The sequence below is a fragment of the Lepidochelys kempii genome, chromosome 5 (assembly GCF_965140285.1).
Source record: "Lepidochelys kempii isolate rLepKem1 chromosome 5, rLepKem1.hap1, whole genome shotgun sequence".
NCBI classification, from domain to species: domain Eukaryota; kingdom Metazoa; phylum Chordata; order Testudines; family Cheloniidae; genus Lepidochelys; species Lepidochelys kempii.
The window spans coordinates 12,660,127-12,673,994 of NC_136384.1; the positions used below are offsets into that span (position 1 = coordinate 12,660,127).

The 13,868-nt window shown below is 48.3% G+C and overlaps 1 protein-coding gene across 1 annotated transcript; it reads left to right on the forward strand.

The window, feature by feature from the left end:
* Nucleotides 1-241: 241 nt before the first annotated feature.
* SIGLEC15 (sialic acid binding Ig like lectin 15) lies at nt 242-12,478 on the forward strand. Its single transcript, XM_073343444.1, has 5 exons — nt 242-416; nt 5,225-5,608; nt 8,112-8,471; nt 10,781-10,811; nt 12,345-12,478. Exons 1-5 carry the CDS (start codon nt 365-367, stop codon nt 12,421-12,423), a joined length of 906 nt encoding a protein of 301 aa, XP_073199545.1. The 5' UTR covers nt 242-364; the 3' UTR covers nt 12,424-12,478.
* The last annotated feature ends 1,390 nt before the right edge of the window (nt 12,479-13,868 follow it).

The following is a 13,868-nucleotide window of genomic DNA, read 5'->3' on the forward strand; positions in this document are numbered from 1 at the left end:
CCCCATGGGTCGATGGGTTTGGAGCACTTAGGCCCTTTGTCACTTTGGCTCACCCATGTATAATAAAGGTTACAAATGGAGATGCTGTTCAGCAGGGATTTCTTGGCCCCTCCCTCGGGGGGAAAATGATCAGATGTTGAGCTCCCTTTATGTTTTCCACATGACTGACCACAAAAGTATTTTTAACCAAACCGATTGCCAGCTCTGCTGAACTCACTCATTCCCTCCGGGGAGAGGGAAACCACTGAGGGTTCCACTCCTCAGCCAAACAGCCCGGGGCTGCGCGTCTGACCCCTCGGCTTCGGCGTGAACAATGCTGGTTTGCTGATCCAAAATCTGTCCGGAGTGAGGCGCACCAGCGACCATGAAAGGGTTTGGGTTATTTCTTGCGTGTCTACTTTGCATCTTCAAGAAGGGTGAGTTCTGACTGCTATCCCTGCCTCTATTATCACTGTCGGTGATGCCGATGGAACTGCACAATGCAATTCGTTCGATAGGAACCAGAATGCTGCTTTACAGTGCCCGGAAATTCCAGCTGGCTTTGGCAAGAATTACTAAATATGGCTAATAACTTATGGAAAAGACCAGCGTTCTGACTCTTTGCAGCCATGAGAGAGCCCAGGACCATCTAGGGGGGTTAATCCCAGTATCACAGCCAAATTCCAACTCAGGAGTTTATATTTACCTAAATTCCCCCTGCATTGTCAATCGGTTACAGCATTTTTCTCTGCCTGCCCTGAATTGTTGTGTAGTGTCCCTGGGAACTATTTTACAATGAACATAGTTTGCTTTAGAGTTTACTGCCCTTCAGTGGTAGACAAAATTAATGTGTGTGCACACATACCCACCACCCACATACATGCAGAGCTGCAATGCAGTGCTTACACTTGTGATTCATAAATCAGCTCATAAAATTTAGGATTCCTACGGAGGGATGACATAATGGCCCAGATTTAGCAAAGCTTTAAAGCACATGCTTAAGCATATGATTTTAATGGGACTTACGCACATGCTTAAAGTTAAGCCTCTCTTTAAGTGTCTTCTTTTCTGAATCCAGGCCCATCTGAGTATAAGATCGTTATCAGTGTGCAAGAAGATCTCTTTTGCCTGATCTTTTCAGGGTCCAAGATGAATGCTAACCAAGCCCATCATCATAGGTTTTGATCTGTGACCTCAAAATTAAGACATTTTCCACTGACAATACAGCCGCCACTAAAATATAAAACACTGAGGGCCAGAGAGGGGCAATATGTAGGAAACCTAATGAAATAAATAATAATTTGCACATATATTTGCCCTTACATTGGCTTTTCCCCCTCAGAAAACATGCAGTTGACTGATGCCAGTTGTACAGGCCCAGAGATACCTGCCAGGTATCATGGAAGAACATCACATGTATAAATAAAACAACCTGTAGTCTCTACCTAACCTCTCTAGGCAGTTACCCAGTGTTCACTAATTCATAAATCCCAGGGAAGTCAAGCGGAGCTGAGAGTGCTCTGCCCTTTTGGACACCAGCTATTCAGTTTTTCCATCTACTCCGGTCTCTGATACTCAGGAAAAAGTTACGTCTGCAGTGAGCTGTCAGGGAAGATCTATAGCAGAGGTGGGCAAACTACAGCTTGGAGGCCGCATCCGGCTCTTCAGACATATTAACCTGGCCCTTGAGCTCCAGCCAGGGAGCGGGGTCCAGGGCTTGCCCCACTCCAGCCGGGGAGCAGGGTCAGGGATTTGCCCCACTCCACGCATGCCAGGGCTCCGCGCCTCTCCCGGAAGCAATGGCATGTCCCCCCACCACCTCCTACACGTAGGAGCAGCCAGGGGACTCCACACGCTTCCCCCACAGCTCCCATTGGCCAGCAACAATAGCCAATGGGAGCTGCAGGGCAGCAGCTGTGGACGGGGCAGCGCGCAGAGCCGCCTGGCCACACTGCTGCATAGGAGCCAGAGGGAGCTTCTGCTTCCGGGAGTTGATTGAGGTAAGCGCTGCCTGAAGCCTGCACCCCTGACCCCCTCCCGTGCCCTAACCCCAGGCCTGATCCCCCTCCCGCCCTCCAAACCCCTCGGTCCCAGTCCAGAGCACTCTCCTACACCCCCAACCCCTCATCCCCAGCCCCACCCCAGAACCCGCACCAGCAGCCAAAGTCCTTACCCCCTCCCGCACCCCAACCCCTAATTTCATAAACATTCATGGCCCGCCATACAATTTCCATAGCTAGATGTGGCCCTCGGGCCAAAATGTTTGCCCACCCCGATCTATATGTAACCCTTCTGCCCGTCAGAGTTGGCAGCAACAAGGGCCGGGTACAGTATCTAGGGGTTCCATTCCAATAACACAATGCAAAGCCGTCTCGAGCCCCCACCCAGTGACCTGGGACAAATATATACCACCCCCGCTGTGCGCCTCTAAGAGGCAATACCGCCCCTCTCGCAAGTGTTAGGGGGCTTATTCCTTCACCCACTTTCTTCCCTGGTCCTTCTCACATGAACAGAGAGCAACAATACCCGAAGTCCAAAGGTACAAACAATTCGATGTTTATTGGGGTGAACTTCCAGCAAGCATGATTCCAGTTTCCTTCCTTAGTGTCCCCTTTCCCAACTCTGACACCACAGAGCCTTATCTGTGTCCCTGTTCCCATTCCTACCCTTAGCCAAACATGATTCCAATTTCCTTACCCACATTCCCTGTTCCCATTTCCCCCTGTAGCAAAACTTGATTCCAATTTCCCCACCCCCATTCCCTGTTCCCATTTCCCACACACACACTTCCTGATTGACTGCAGACTATATAGTAAAACTTGAGTTCTGCTTAGCTATACCTTAACCAATCATTTTCCTGAAATTTAACTAACCAATCCTAACATATTGTAAACATGATTATTTAACCAATTATATCCCACCACCTTAATTAGTTTACACCCAGCAAAATTAATTATACAGCAGACAGAAACAATCACAGAACCAGACATTGATTATACAGACAGACAATAGGAAAATGGGGACTACAGTGATAGAACAACAAAGAAATGACGATTTCACATCCCAGCTATTGATAAGTGAGTTCTTGCCAGACAGGATGCTATCAAACTAAGTTTCCTTTTACATCTTCTGGGCACTTCCCTTTCTCTGGAGGCTTTATCAGGACAGGATTGTATTCCTAACAGCCCAATAGCACCTTATTTCAACGTGACTAGTTTGGAATGTGAGGATGTGACCGTTCACTTCCCAGCTTATGGCTGCCTCTGTTGCTCAGCCAAAGATCTCAGCATAAGCACAGGGTCTCAGACTGTCACAGTAAGAGAAGGACCTTACACCAGCAGACAGTGATTTTGATTCTCTTCCTTTCTTTTATACCTCTATAACTAGCTAAGTGATAAGAATACACCTAAATTCTTAGAGTATAAGCCTTTACAGACAGGCCTGACAGGATATCTATATCCTAACAGCAAGCACAGAGTCTGAGTGTAGCAAAAGCCTTTTAATAACGGAGAGAAACAATGTGGCATTATGTTGGGGAAACAGCATCTACAGGATTCATAAGCAATGAGCAAAAAAACTCACCCCAAGCAAATTGGTTTCCCTTTCCCTTTGGTTCGTGAGTCCAGCAACCCAAAAGTCACCCAAAATCCCAAAAGTCCAACAACCCAAAAGTCTCTGTCCCTGGTCAGTGCAGCGCCAGAGTTCGAAAGTTTATCTGCAGAGTTTTACCTCCCAACCTGGGTGGAGATGGGGGGGAGTTAAGGGGCACCTTACATAATCCAAAGCCAATTGCCCCACCGCTCCGCTCCACCAGCTGTCCCACAAATCGGTCTGCTCTGCCAGCCACCCCATGAGCCACTCCAGCCATCCCACAAACTGCTCTGCAATATATTTTCAGGCCCCCCACTACTTAACACAACAATCAGTGATTTCAGCTCTTAGTAATTTTAGCTCTTTTGTGATTTTAACTTGTAGTAGGGGAGCCTCAGTGCTGGTGCACCATTGGCCCAAAGTGAATTCAGCTCAGCAGCCTGTAACTAGACTCCTAATGGAATCAAAATTAGCTCTGATATTCCACAGCGGAGAGAGGAGGTGCAATTAGCATGCAAGGCCCTCACCAGGGGCCCATACTACCAGATATTAATACCTGTCCCCAGCCTCTCTCAATTCACTCAGTTTTGGAACCCATGTCCCTTGCCTAGCGAGTACTACTTAGTTGATGGTGAGTCCCTCCATCCTAACAAAAGGCCAAGTACAGTTCCACTGTCCTTGATTCACATAATCAGGATAATAACAATTTATTCTTCCTGCCTCAATAACAGAGACACTGGGGATCCCACAGCAGCCAAAGTGACCATTTGGGCAGCTATGGGCTCATGTTAGGCAGGGTGGGTGTGCCTATGCAAATGAGATCAGCCCCTGAAGTTCTTTTCCACAACTTGCCACAACTCACCACCAGATGTCAGGGTGGAGCTCATCCTGACTCTGCTTACATCTAAGATACTGAGCCACACCACATGTTCCTGGAAGCATTACCTGGTGCTGCAGCTGTTATTGCTTCCACCAACGTGTAGAAATGAGAGCAGCCTTCCCAGAAGTTCTGTTTGTGGCAGCTTGGTTATTAGCTACCTGTCAAGGTAACGACATCAGATTCTGACACTCCTATGTGTATTCCACTCCAGTGAAAGCTGGTTTTGTGAAGAGGTTTCGAGAGAAGGATTATCAAACAGCAAAGATTAAATCTGGCCCAGGCATGAAGGAAATGCAGTTCCCACTAACTGCAACTAGATTTTTATCAGGGCTGGATTTGTCAAGAGAGAGAGATTTTTTGTTTTGTTTCCTGCAACACTTTTGGGTGGGGTACTCACGGTGTAGTTCCAGGGAAAGGGATGGTTTACGGAAGTTACTGGCAGCTGTAGGGTACTATAGGGCCATGGTTCCACTGCTCTGCCTCGAACACTGACTGCTTTCCTCTAACAGTCAAAGACGGTCTCTCTCCTCCAAGACAGCTGGGGGGAAGGTGCTGGGAACTGGCATGCACACTCCAGCCTTGCCATATTCATTAGATCAGTATTGCCAGCAGCTCTTAAGTCTGCCTTTAGAGCCCATCACTCACAAATGACATGTCCCCGGGTTGATAAGAAGGTGGACTTCTGATTTATGGGAGAAAAAGTCATTCTTCAGGTTTGGTACATCAGCCTTTATGGTTTATTCAGGTTCCTGAAGCCAGTTCCTTTGGTTCCAGGTTTGCAGTCCAATGGGTGGTCCATTCAGGTTCCATCAGATGCTACTGGTGAGATTGGAAAGGCGGTTGTTCTGCCCTGTACTTTCACACACCCCCACAAAACATATGACCGGACCCTCACAACCATTTGGAGGATCAAGGAACCTTACGATGGGATGGTAGTGTTCAAATGCGTTACTCACAGCTCGAGCGACCTCTGTAAAACTGCAGTTAGCTACAAGAACAAGTACAAACTGATTGGAAACCCCAGGCACAATAACCTCTCCATCAAGATCGACAACCTGACCTGGAGCGACAGCAACAGATACTTCTGCCGAGTGGAGTTTTCTGGGGATCTTCATGACAAGTACGAAAGCAGGACTGGGATAAGGCTCCATTTGATAGGTAAGAGAACATCAGCTCTAAAGGTGCTACCGACAGAGGCTAGAGCTGGAAGGATGTGGAAGCTGGAGGGACCACTTCATGCTAGTTGCCACTGAACTCCACACTGAGACTTCGTCTACACTACGGGGGTAAGTCGACCAAAGTTACGCAACTCCAGCTACATGAATAACGTAGCTGGAGTCGACATAGCTTAGGTCAATTTACTGCGGGGTCTACACCGTGCTGGGTCTACGGGAGTCTCCCGTCAATATACCTTACACTTCTCCTTCTGTGGGGAGTACTGGGGTCGACCAGAAAGCGATCTGCCGGCCATTTAGTGAGTTTTCACTAGACCCATTAAATCGACCCCCGGCGCATCAATTGCCAGAGCATCAATCCCGCGGTAGTGTAGACATAGCCACAGCATTGAACCAATACTAGTCATTCCTGAGGAGCTCTACAACATCAGATTAGGGCATTTTTCTGAGCATCTAAGATGCTCAGATACTATGCTGATGTGTACAATATAAGAACCAGAACAAATAGAATAGAATAGAAGCTAGGGGGAACTGTGGCAGGGAAAAGGGCTGGCTTCTGGCCACCAGGAGTAAGAAACAAATTGAGATTGGGGTGCAGGAAGGGGCGAGGGCTCTGGTTGGTGATGCGGGCTCTGGGCTGGGGCTGGGGATGAGAGGTTTGGGGTGCAGGAGGGTGCTCTGGGCGGGGCTCGAGGGGTTTGGAGGGCAGGAAGGGGATCAGGGCTAGGGCAGGGGATTGGGGTGTGGGGAGAGGCTCAGGGGTGCAGGTTCTGGGTGGCACTTATCTCAAGTGGCTCCTGAAATCAGCGGCATGTCCTTTCTCCATCTCCTACGTGGAGACGCAGCCAGGCAACTTTGCATGCTGCCCTGTTCACAGGCACTGCTCCTGCAGCTCCCTTTGGCTGCGGTTCCCCACCAATGGGAGCTGCAGGGGTGGTGGCTGGGTCGGGGGCAGCATGCAGAGCGGAGGTCCCTCGCTACCCCTACATGTAGGAGCCAGAGAGGGAGCCATGCCGCTGCTTCCGGGAGCCACATGGAGGGGCCCCCAACCCTGCTCCCCAGCTGGAGCGCCGGAGCAGAGCAAGCCTTAAACCCCACTTCCCAGCAGGAGTTCGAGGGACAGATTAAAACAGCTGGCAGGCCAGATCCAGCCCGTGGGGAGTAGTTTGCCAACGCCTGATCTAGAGCCCCAACTGAGCTTGGGGACTCATCATACCAGGCGCTGAGCAGACAGATAGTATGAGAGAGACCCCACCTGAGGGTCTGCAATCTAATCAGACAACGGGAAAGAGGGGAAGTGGAGGCCCAGACAGGTGAAGCGATTTGCCCAAGGTCACATGGCAGCTCAGCGTCAGCAGCAGAACCCAGGTCTCTGAGTCCAGTTGCCATGCCCTATCCACTAAACCATGCTGCAGCCATTGAAATCAATAGGGCTTTCACGGATGCAGGGTCCAACTGTGCAGAACTCACGGCAGCATCAGGGCCACGGTTCTGTTAGCTCAGTGGTTTTCAAGCTTTTTAGGCTGTGTACTCCTTTCCAAAGTCTACCGTGTACCACATCTGAGATAGGGTCACAATATACCTAGGATTAGCTTGCCAAGCCTGACTAAACAAAGTGTGTTGTCCGCCATTACAGGATTTTTCTCGAGTACCCTTTGACGAGATCTTGCATGACCCTAGAGGTACGCGTACCCCTGTTCAGAAACCACCATTAGCTGATAATCCGGCTCTAGTTGCATCTGGGGAAGTTTCTTCACTTCCCTTGCTGGGTGTAGCACTACTGGTAGGCAATGGCAGGAGTACTACACCCCCAAAGACTGTCCAGGGTCCAGCAACGGATGAGTGATCCCTTCCTGTGGGGGTCTGCAAAGTGTCTGAGGTTATTTTTTAAAAAATTGCAGTAATACCTTTAAAAGAACATATTCGTCTGCACCTGGGTGACATTTTACATCTGAGGAAGGCACTTCACACCCACGAATTCATTCACACAACTCCTCCATGCAAGGGATAAACTGTATTTGCAGTCCAATCGTTGCAGGCATTGTGCGATTGCATAAGAATCAGGCCGTGAAACTGACTAGTCTATTTTCATTGCTCAGGCTGCATGAGACACTAACAATAAATAAACCAAACCACACAGAGAGTGAAGGGAAAATTAGATTGATGACATTCTTTCTATTTTTAATCACCCCGATGTCAACAGTAATAATAAAACAGGGAAGGAACTCCGATCCCCTGACTCTGAGGCCTGGGCCCTATTTGCTTGAACCCGGTGCTTCTCTCTAAAGCACAGGGGTGATGACGAAATCAAGAGCCAGGAAATGTTGAAGGAAAAGGAGCGATGAGAGACTTGATCTCGACGTTACAAAATCATAGCAGTCTAGGAATCAGCTCAGGCCAACAATGGCACTAAATGCTTTGAGCCCCACACCAGCATGGTATTTGAATCTTCATTTGATTTTAATCACTTCTTGTGACCCGCACAGCTGCTCCCAGGATTGTTAACATCACCATTGGCTCCAACCAGGACCGTACCTTCAGAGCGCAGTGTACAGCCGAAGGGGAGCCGCTGCCTTCTCTGACATGGACCGGCCCTCTCTTCAGCAATGCAACGTCAGTCACAAGCTTGAACCACCAGATAACCAAAGAGTTGCATTACCTGACTCGCGATGGAAAATACACGTGCACAGCCGTTAACAGCCACGGGAGAGCGGAGGGAGCCGTGTATTTCTATAAATTCAAAGCAGCAAGCAGCTCCTTGATTCCGATCCTGATGTTTGTAGCACTAGGAATTAAAGCACTGGTGTTGCTGATGATATTAGGAATTGCTGGTTTTTGGAGGGCAGGTATGTGCCGTTATTTATTTGCTTTCATACCCTTCTCTGCATTTAATCAGACTGTTAACTAGTGGAGTGACTCAGCGGAAAGAAAAAGACGCAATCCGCCAGGATTTTCCTCCTCTAGGGATGTTTAATAACTGAAAAGCCAAGCAAAGTAACAAGGAAAGAAGGAGAAACGCAAAACTGCCCAGATGCCAGTTACAGGGTTGCTGGATTCAGCCCTTGTATTTTTTTAAAAGACACAGTAAACAGGAGTTTCCATATGTCTAACACTATGGGTTTAGGAAGCAAGATGTATGGCTGGGAGGTGCCATTTTAAAACAGACTAATTATTAATGCTTTGCGCCTAGACACCGTCACAACTTGCCTTCAGTACACGTCACAGAATAGTTTAATCCTCACAGTATCGTCATCCTCATTTCACAGATGGCAAAACTGAGGAGAGGGGTTAAGGGACTTGCTCAAGGCCACAGAGAGCATGTCTACACAGCCCACAGCACTGAGTTTCAGAGCCCAGGTCGACAGACTTGGGCTCATGCTACAGCACTAAAAATTGGTGCCCAGATGTTGCAGCTCAGGCTCGGGAGCCCAGGGATGGGGGTGGGCTTTGCGGCCCTAACTCCAGCCCAACCTGCAATGTCCACACAGCTGGTTTTAACGCTGTAGGTCGAGCCCGGTTCTGAGACTTGCTGCGTAAATGTAACACAGAGGGAGAATCACTGTCTATCTGCGTACTCCCGTGGCCCACGTTACCGTATTAGCTGAGTGCTTCACAAGCATTCGTGGATTTTCATCCTCACAATGCCCCAGTGAGGCTGGAGTAGGGAAATATTATTCCCCTGTTGCGGCTGCTGCTGTTCCCCCAACCCCTGGCCCTGGGGTTCCCGCTGCTGCCTGGTGGGTCCCTGGCTGCTCTGCTGGGCCAGGGCTGCATCCTGCTGCTCTCCCGTGAGCACCCACCACCCTGCCCGCAGCCAGCCCCTGCCGCACCCCCTGCCCGCAGCCAGCCCCTGCCTCCAGCCAGCCCTGCCGCACTCCCTGCCCTGCCTCCAGCCACCACCACACCCGCTGCCCTGCCTCCAGCCCCCATCTCCAGCCACCCCCTGCCCTGCCTCCAGCCACCCCCACACCCCCTGCCTGCAGCCAGCCCCTGTCTCCAGCCACCCCCGCACCCCCTGCCTGCAGCCAGCCCGTCTTCAGCCACCCCCGCACCCCCTGCCTGCAGCCAGCCCGTCTTCAGCCACCCCCGCACCCCCTGCCTGCAGCCAGCCCCTGCCGCACACACCCCCTGCCCTTCAAGCACCAGCCCCTGCCGCACCCCCTGCCCTGCCCGCACCAACCCCTGCCGCACCCCCTGCCCTGCCCGCAGCCAGCCCCGCCGCACCCCCTGCCCTGCCCGCAGCCAACCCCTACCTCCAGCCGGCCCCACACCCCCTTGCCTCCAGCCAACCCCGCACCCCCTTGCCTCCAGCCAACCCCGCACCCTCCTGTCTCCAGCCAACCCCGCACCCCCTGCCTCCAGCCAGCCCTGCACCCTCCTGTCTCCAGCCAGCCCTGCCCCACGCCCCTGTCTGCAGCTGGCCCCACATCCACTGGTGCCCTGCAGTTCCCAGGCCAGTAACCCTGCACACCTGCTTCAATGAGGGGGGCAGGGAGCAGCTGGGACCCACACATGTGCACACCCTAGGATGACCAGACAGCAAGTGTGAAAAATCAGGACAGGGGTTGGGGGGTAATAGGAGCCTATATAAGAAAAAGACCCAAAAATCGGGACAGTCCCTATAAAATCGGGACATCTGGTCCCCCTAGCACACCCCCAGGGAGTGGCGGGGACCCACACATGTGAAACGGATCTCATTTCTAGTTCAGGCCCATCTTTTTAAAAAAGAACTTTCGGCAGGGTTAACACACACCCGTATTTTTGCGGACGGGTCAGGCTTTTTGGTTCTTAAATCGCCATCCGGGAGGAATTTTTAAATTTTAAAAATTCCTCCCGGGAATATATGGACGTATGGTAACCCTGTTGGTACAAAAAATACATACTGGGGCACATCCCTTAACTCAGAACTTTTTATAGGGAACTGGTTGTTAAGATTTTGGCAGCTCATCACTGCATCTAGGAAGGAGCAGCGAGATGCTTTGTTCCTTGTATTTAGACGTCAGTCCCACTATATTGAAAGACTAACCATAAACAGAACTTAAGAAATTTTTTCCCATTCATTGTGGTTCAGAAACCCACCATCAATGCTGGATTATCAGCTCTTCCAACTGAAATTTGCAGTAAAATAATACGCATCTTTATTCTCACCTGACAGGTCATGGCGCAGCCCCATCCAGGCTGTCCAGGTAAGAGCATCATGCCTTCTGTCAAGTTAACAAGCCTGGACTTCCTTTTTAAGCAGGAAACTGCAACTTATCCTTGACTTGGTAACCACCTTAGAATCTAAGGGCTGGTCTATACACAGTTCTTGTTCCAATGAAACTATATTGCTTTAGAAATAGACGTGAATCAAGGCAGCTCTCTACTGTGGACTGTTACCCCAGTATAAAGGTGCTTGTATCAATATACCAAAATAAGCTATACTGATATAAGCCCCTTTATATCAGTATCATGGTCTGCACACTAGAGGGGTGAATCATTTTTGTTTTTTGCCTGCGACCTGTCCATGACTTTTACTAAAAATGACCACGACAAAATCTTAACCTTACTGATTGTCAGTTGGCTCCACGTAGGTAATCCAATTTTTAAGGCTAATCTCCCAAAACATTTGTTCCAGGCTGAACCTCAAAAGTAAACCACAAACATCTGTAGCCTAAAGGAAACTTTTGGGAATTAAACGAGTCTTTAAAAATGTGTTAGCTGACTTCCACTTAACTCAAGGGTAGATCTAGCCTAACAACATTGTAAATTTAAGTGGAAAACACCTAGCTGTGCCAGGAACATGTCTTTCAACCCTGCTAGGAGTGACTCATCCCTTGACCTTGTTAAAGTTGATGAACTGGGTCCCATGCATTTGACTGTGTCTTGTGGGCTTGGTCTACACTGTGAAGTTTTGCTGGCATAGCTATGCCAGCGAGGATCCTGGGGAAAAAAATCACACTCCCCATTCGCCTCCCCAGCCCACATTGTTATGTCAACAAAACCCTGGCACAGGCGTAACTGTGCCAAAAGAAGAGAGCTTTTGTTGACATTGCTAATGTTGTTCGGGAAGGTGGTGTAGTTATGCCCACAGAACAACTTTTGCTGGCATACTCTGCATCTCCACTAGGGGGCTTTGCTGCCAAAAGCTCTATGGGGTGGAAATGCCCTATGTCACTTTATCAAAATCAGGGGGTAGCCATGTTAGTCTGTACCCACAAAAACAAGGAGGAATCCGGTGGCACCTTAAAGACTAACAGATTTATTTGGGCATATAAATCTGTTAGTCTTTAAGGTGCTACCGGACTCCTCGTTGTTCTTATGTCACTTTAGATGACAGCTTAAAAACCAAGGTCCTGGATGCTCCACATGAATATTCAAGATCCCATGACACCTCTCATGAGTGGAGAGGTTTGTCCCTGTCGTCTAAGGCTCAGAAGCAGCTGCCTGGCAGTAGTGTTGTATGCATATAGTTTGTGAAATGCTTTTGGATCCTTCAGGATGAAAAACACTACATACAAACACATGAAACTTAAAAAACAAAACAAAAGATGGCAGGACCAACTTCAAATAAAATGGGTTATCATCAGGTTGATTCTGACGCCCTGAAACTGTGATCTGAAATCAGCTAAGTTCTAAAGATCGCATCATTTCAAAAGCCCTGCATAGGGAAGCCAGCATTTATATTTACTGCCAACGGACACACTAGCCTTTACCTTTCTCGACTCTTTGGTTGGCAGGCAACAAGCGCAAGACTCTACATATGAAAATCTTGACCGCAGAAACAACTGTGGCAGTCAGAGTTTGCCGACAGAATGACCTGCAGCAACTTGGCCTTTGGAATCTGGACCACATCATTTTCCACATATTTACACATGTTGATCTCCTATTCATTACATGTAAAACAAAACAGGTTATGTTTGTGTGTCTTTTCTCCCACAACGTGCATCTGTGCTACCGGCTCTGATGAATGGACTGTCAGACTGGTCATGCATGAGTAGGTTGGGCCCTACGGGCTGCAACCTGCAGAAAATGTAAGCTCTGAGGAAGGAAAAAGGAACGGTAGGTAAAGAGAGCGAGAAAAGGGAAGGAATATCCAGGGCAAAGGAGAAGACGACTACTTTAGATGTCAGTTCCAACCAACCGGCATATTTTCAGCCTGTACCACTCAGCATTCAGGACACAGTTAAAAGTCAAACGCTGGCTCCTGGCTGCATTTTCCAAACATTATTTCAAAACCATTTGCCCCCCGCCACTAGAACTTAACAAAACGCATGCAGCTTATTAAAGACAACAAACGGACTGAGGGTCCTGTTTCAAACTTCAGCCTTTCTTCAGATGTGAAGGAAAAGGTTGTTGGGTTTTTTTTTTTAAATGGCAGGAAAATATATATTTTGTATATTTTATAAATATTTACTCTTCCTCTTAAAACCTGCTGAAAAAAGTTATTCCATCTTTTTTTTAAAAAGAAACCACCTTGGCTCCTCCCTCTCCCCCAAATATACTTACCTTCTGGCAGAGACGGTCAGCCCAAAAGGGAAAGGTTTTCAGAAAGCCGTGGGAGTGGAAAACAGGACACTGGAATGAGAACTGTATTGCAGCCTCAATTCTAGCAGTATATATGTTATATGACATTTGCTTATGATAAGAGGCTTCACAGACTACATTGCAGTAAAAATTGTGTTAGCTATATCATCAACCTCTGTCTCTCACACACACACATGCAGATAAGATCGATTATAGCTGGTTAAAAATTTTCTGTCCAACTGTTTTTCCAGTGGAAAATGGCTATTTGACTAAACAGAAATTTCTGCAAAAAACTGTTGGTTTTTTTTTTTTTTTGTCAAAAATGTTTTAATTTTTGTGGAAAAAAAATCACCTGGGAAAAGAATTGTTTTCAGCAACTGAAAACCAACATTTTTCAAATCTTGTCCAAAAAAAATTCATTTTTCTATGAAAACCCCCAAAATATTCTAAATTTTTTTTCCAAAAAAGAAATATTCCCAGCCAACTCTCATACATAGATGCGTTATGCAGAACGGTTCCTTCAGCAGGCTCACCCCGCACTTTATATACTGCGCTACAGTGGTCACTATTAAAGAGTCGCCATTCACCAACAATTACCACTGACACACCTGTTTGTTATTACTACATTTTGATATCATGGTAGCACATAAAGGCCTTGAATGAGGATGCAGATGCCAGCGTGATGGCTGCTGTACTAACATGCATAAAGATGGCTATGCTATGGATGGCTTACAGTC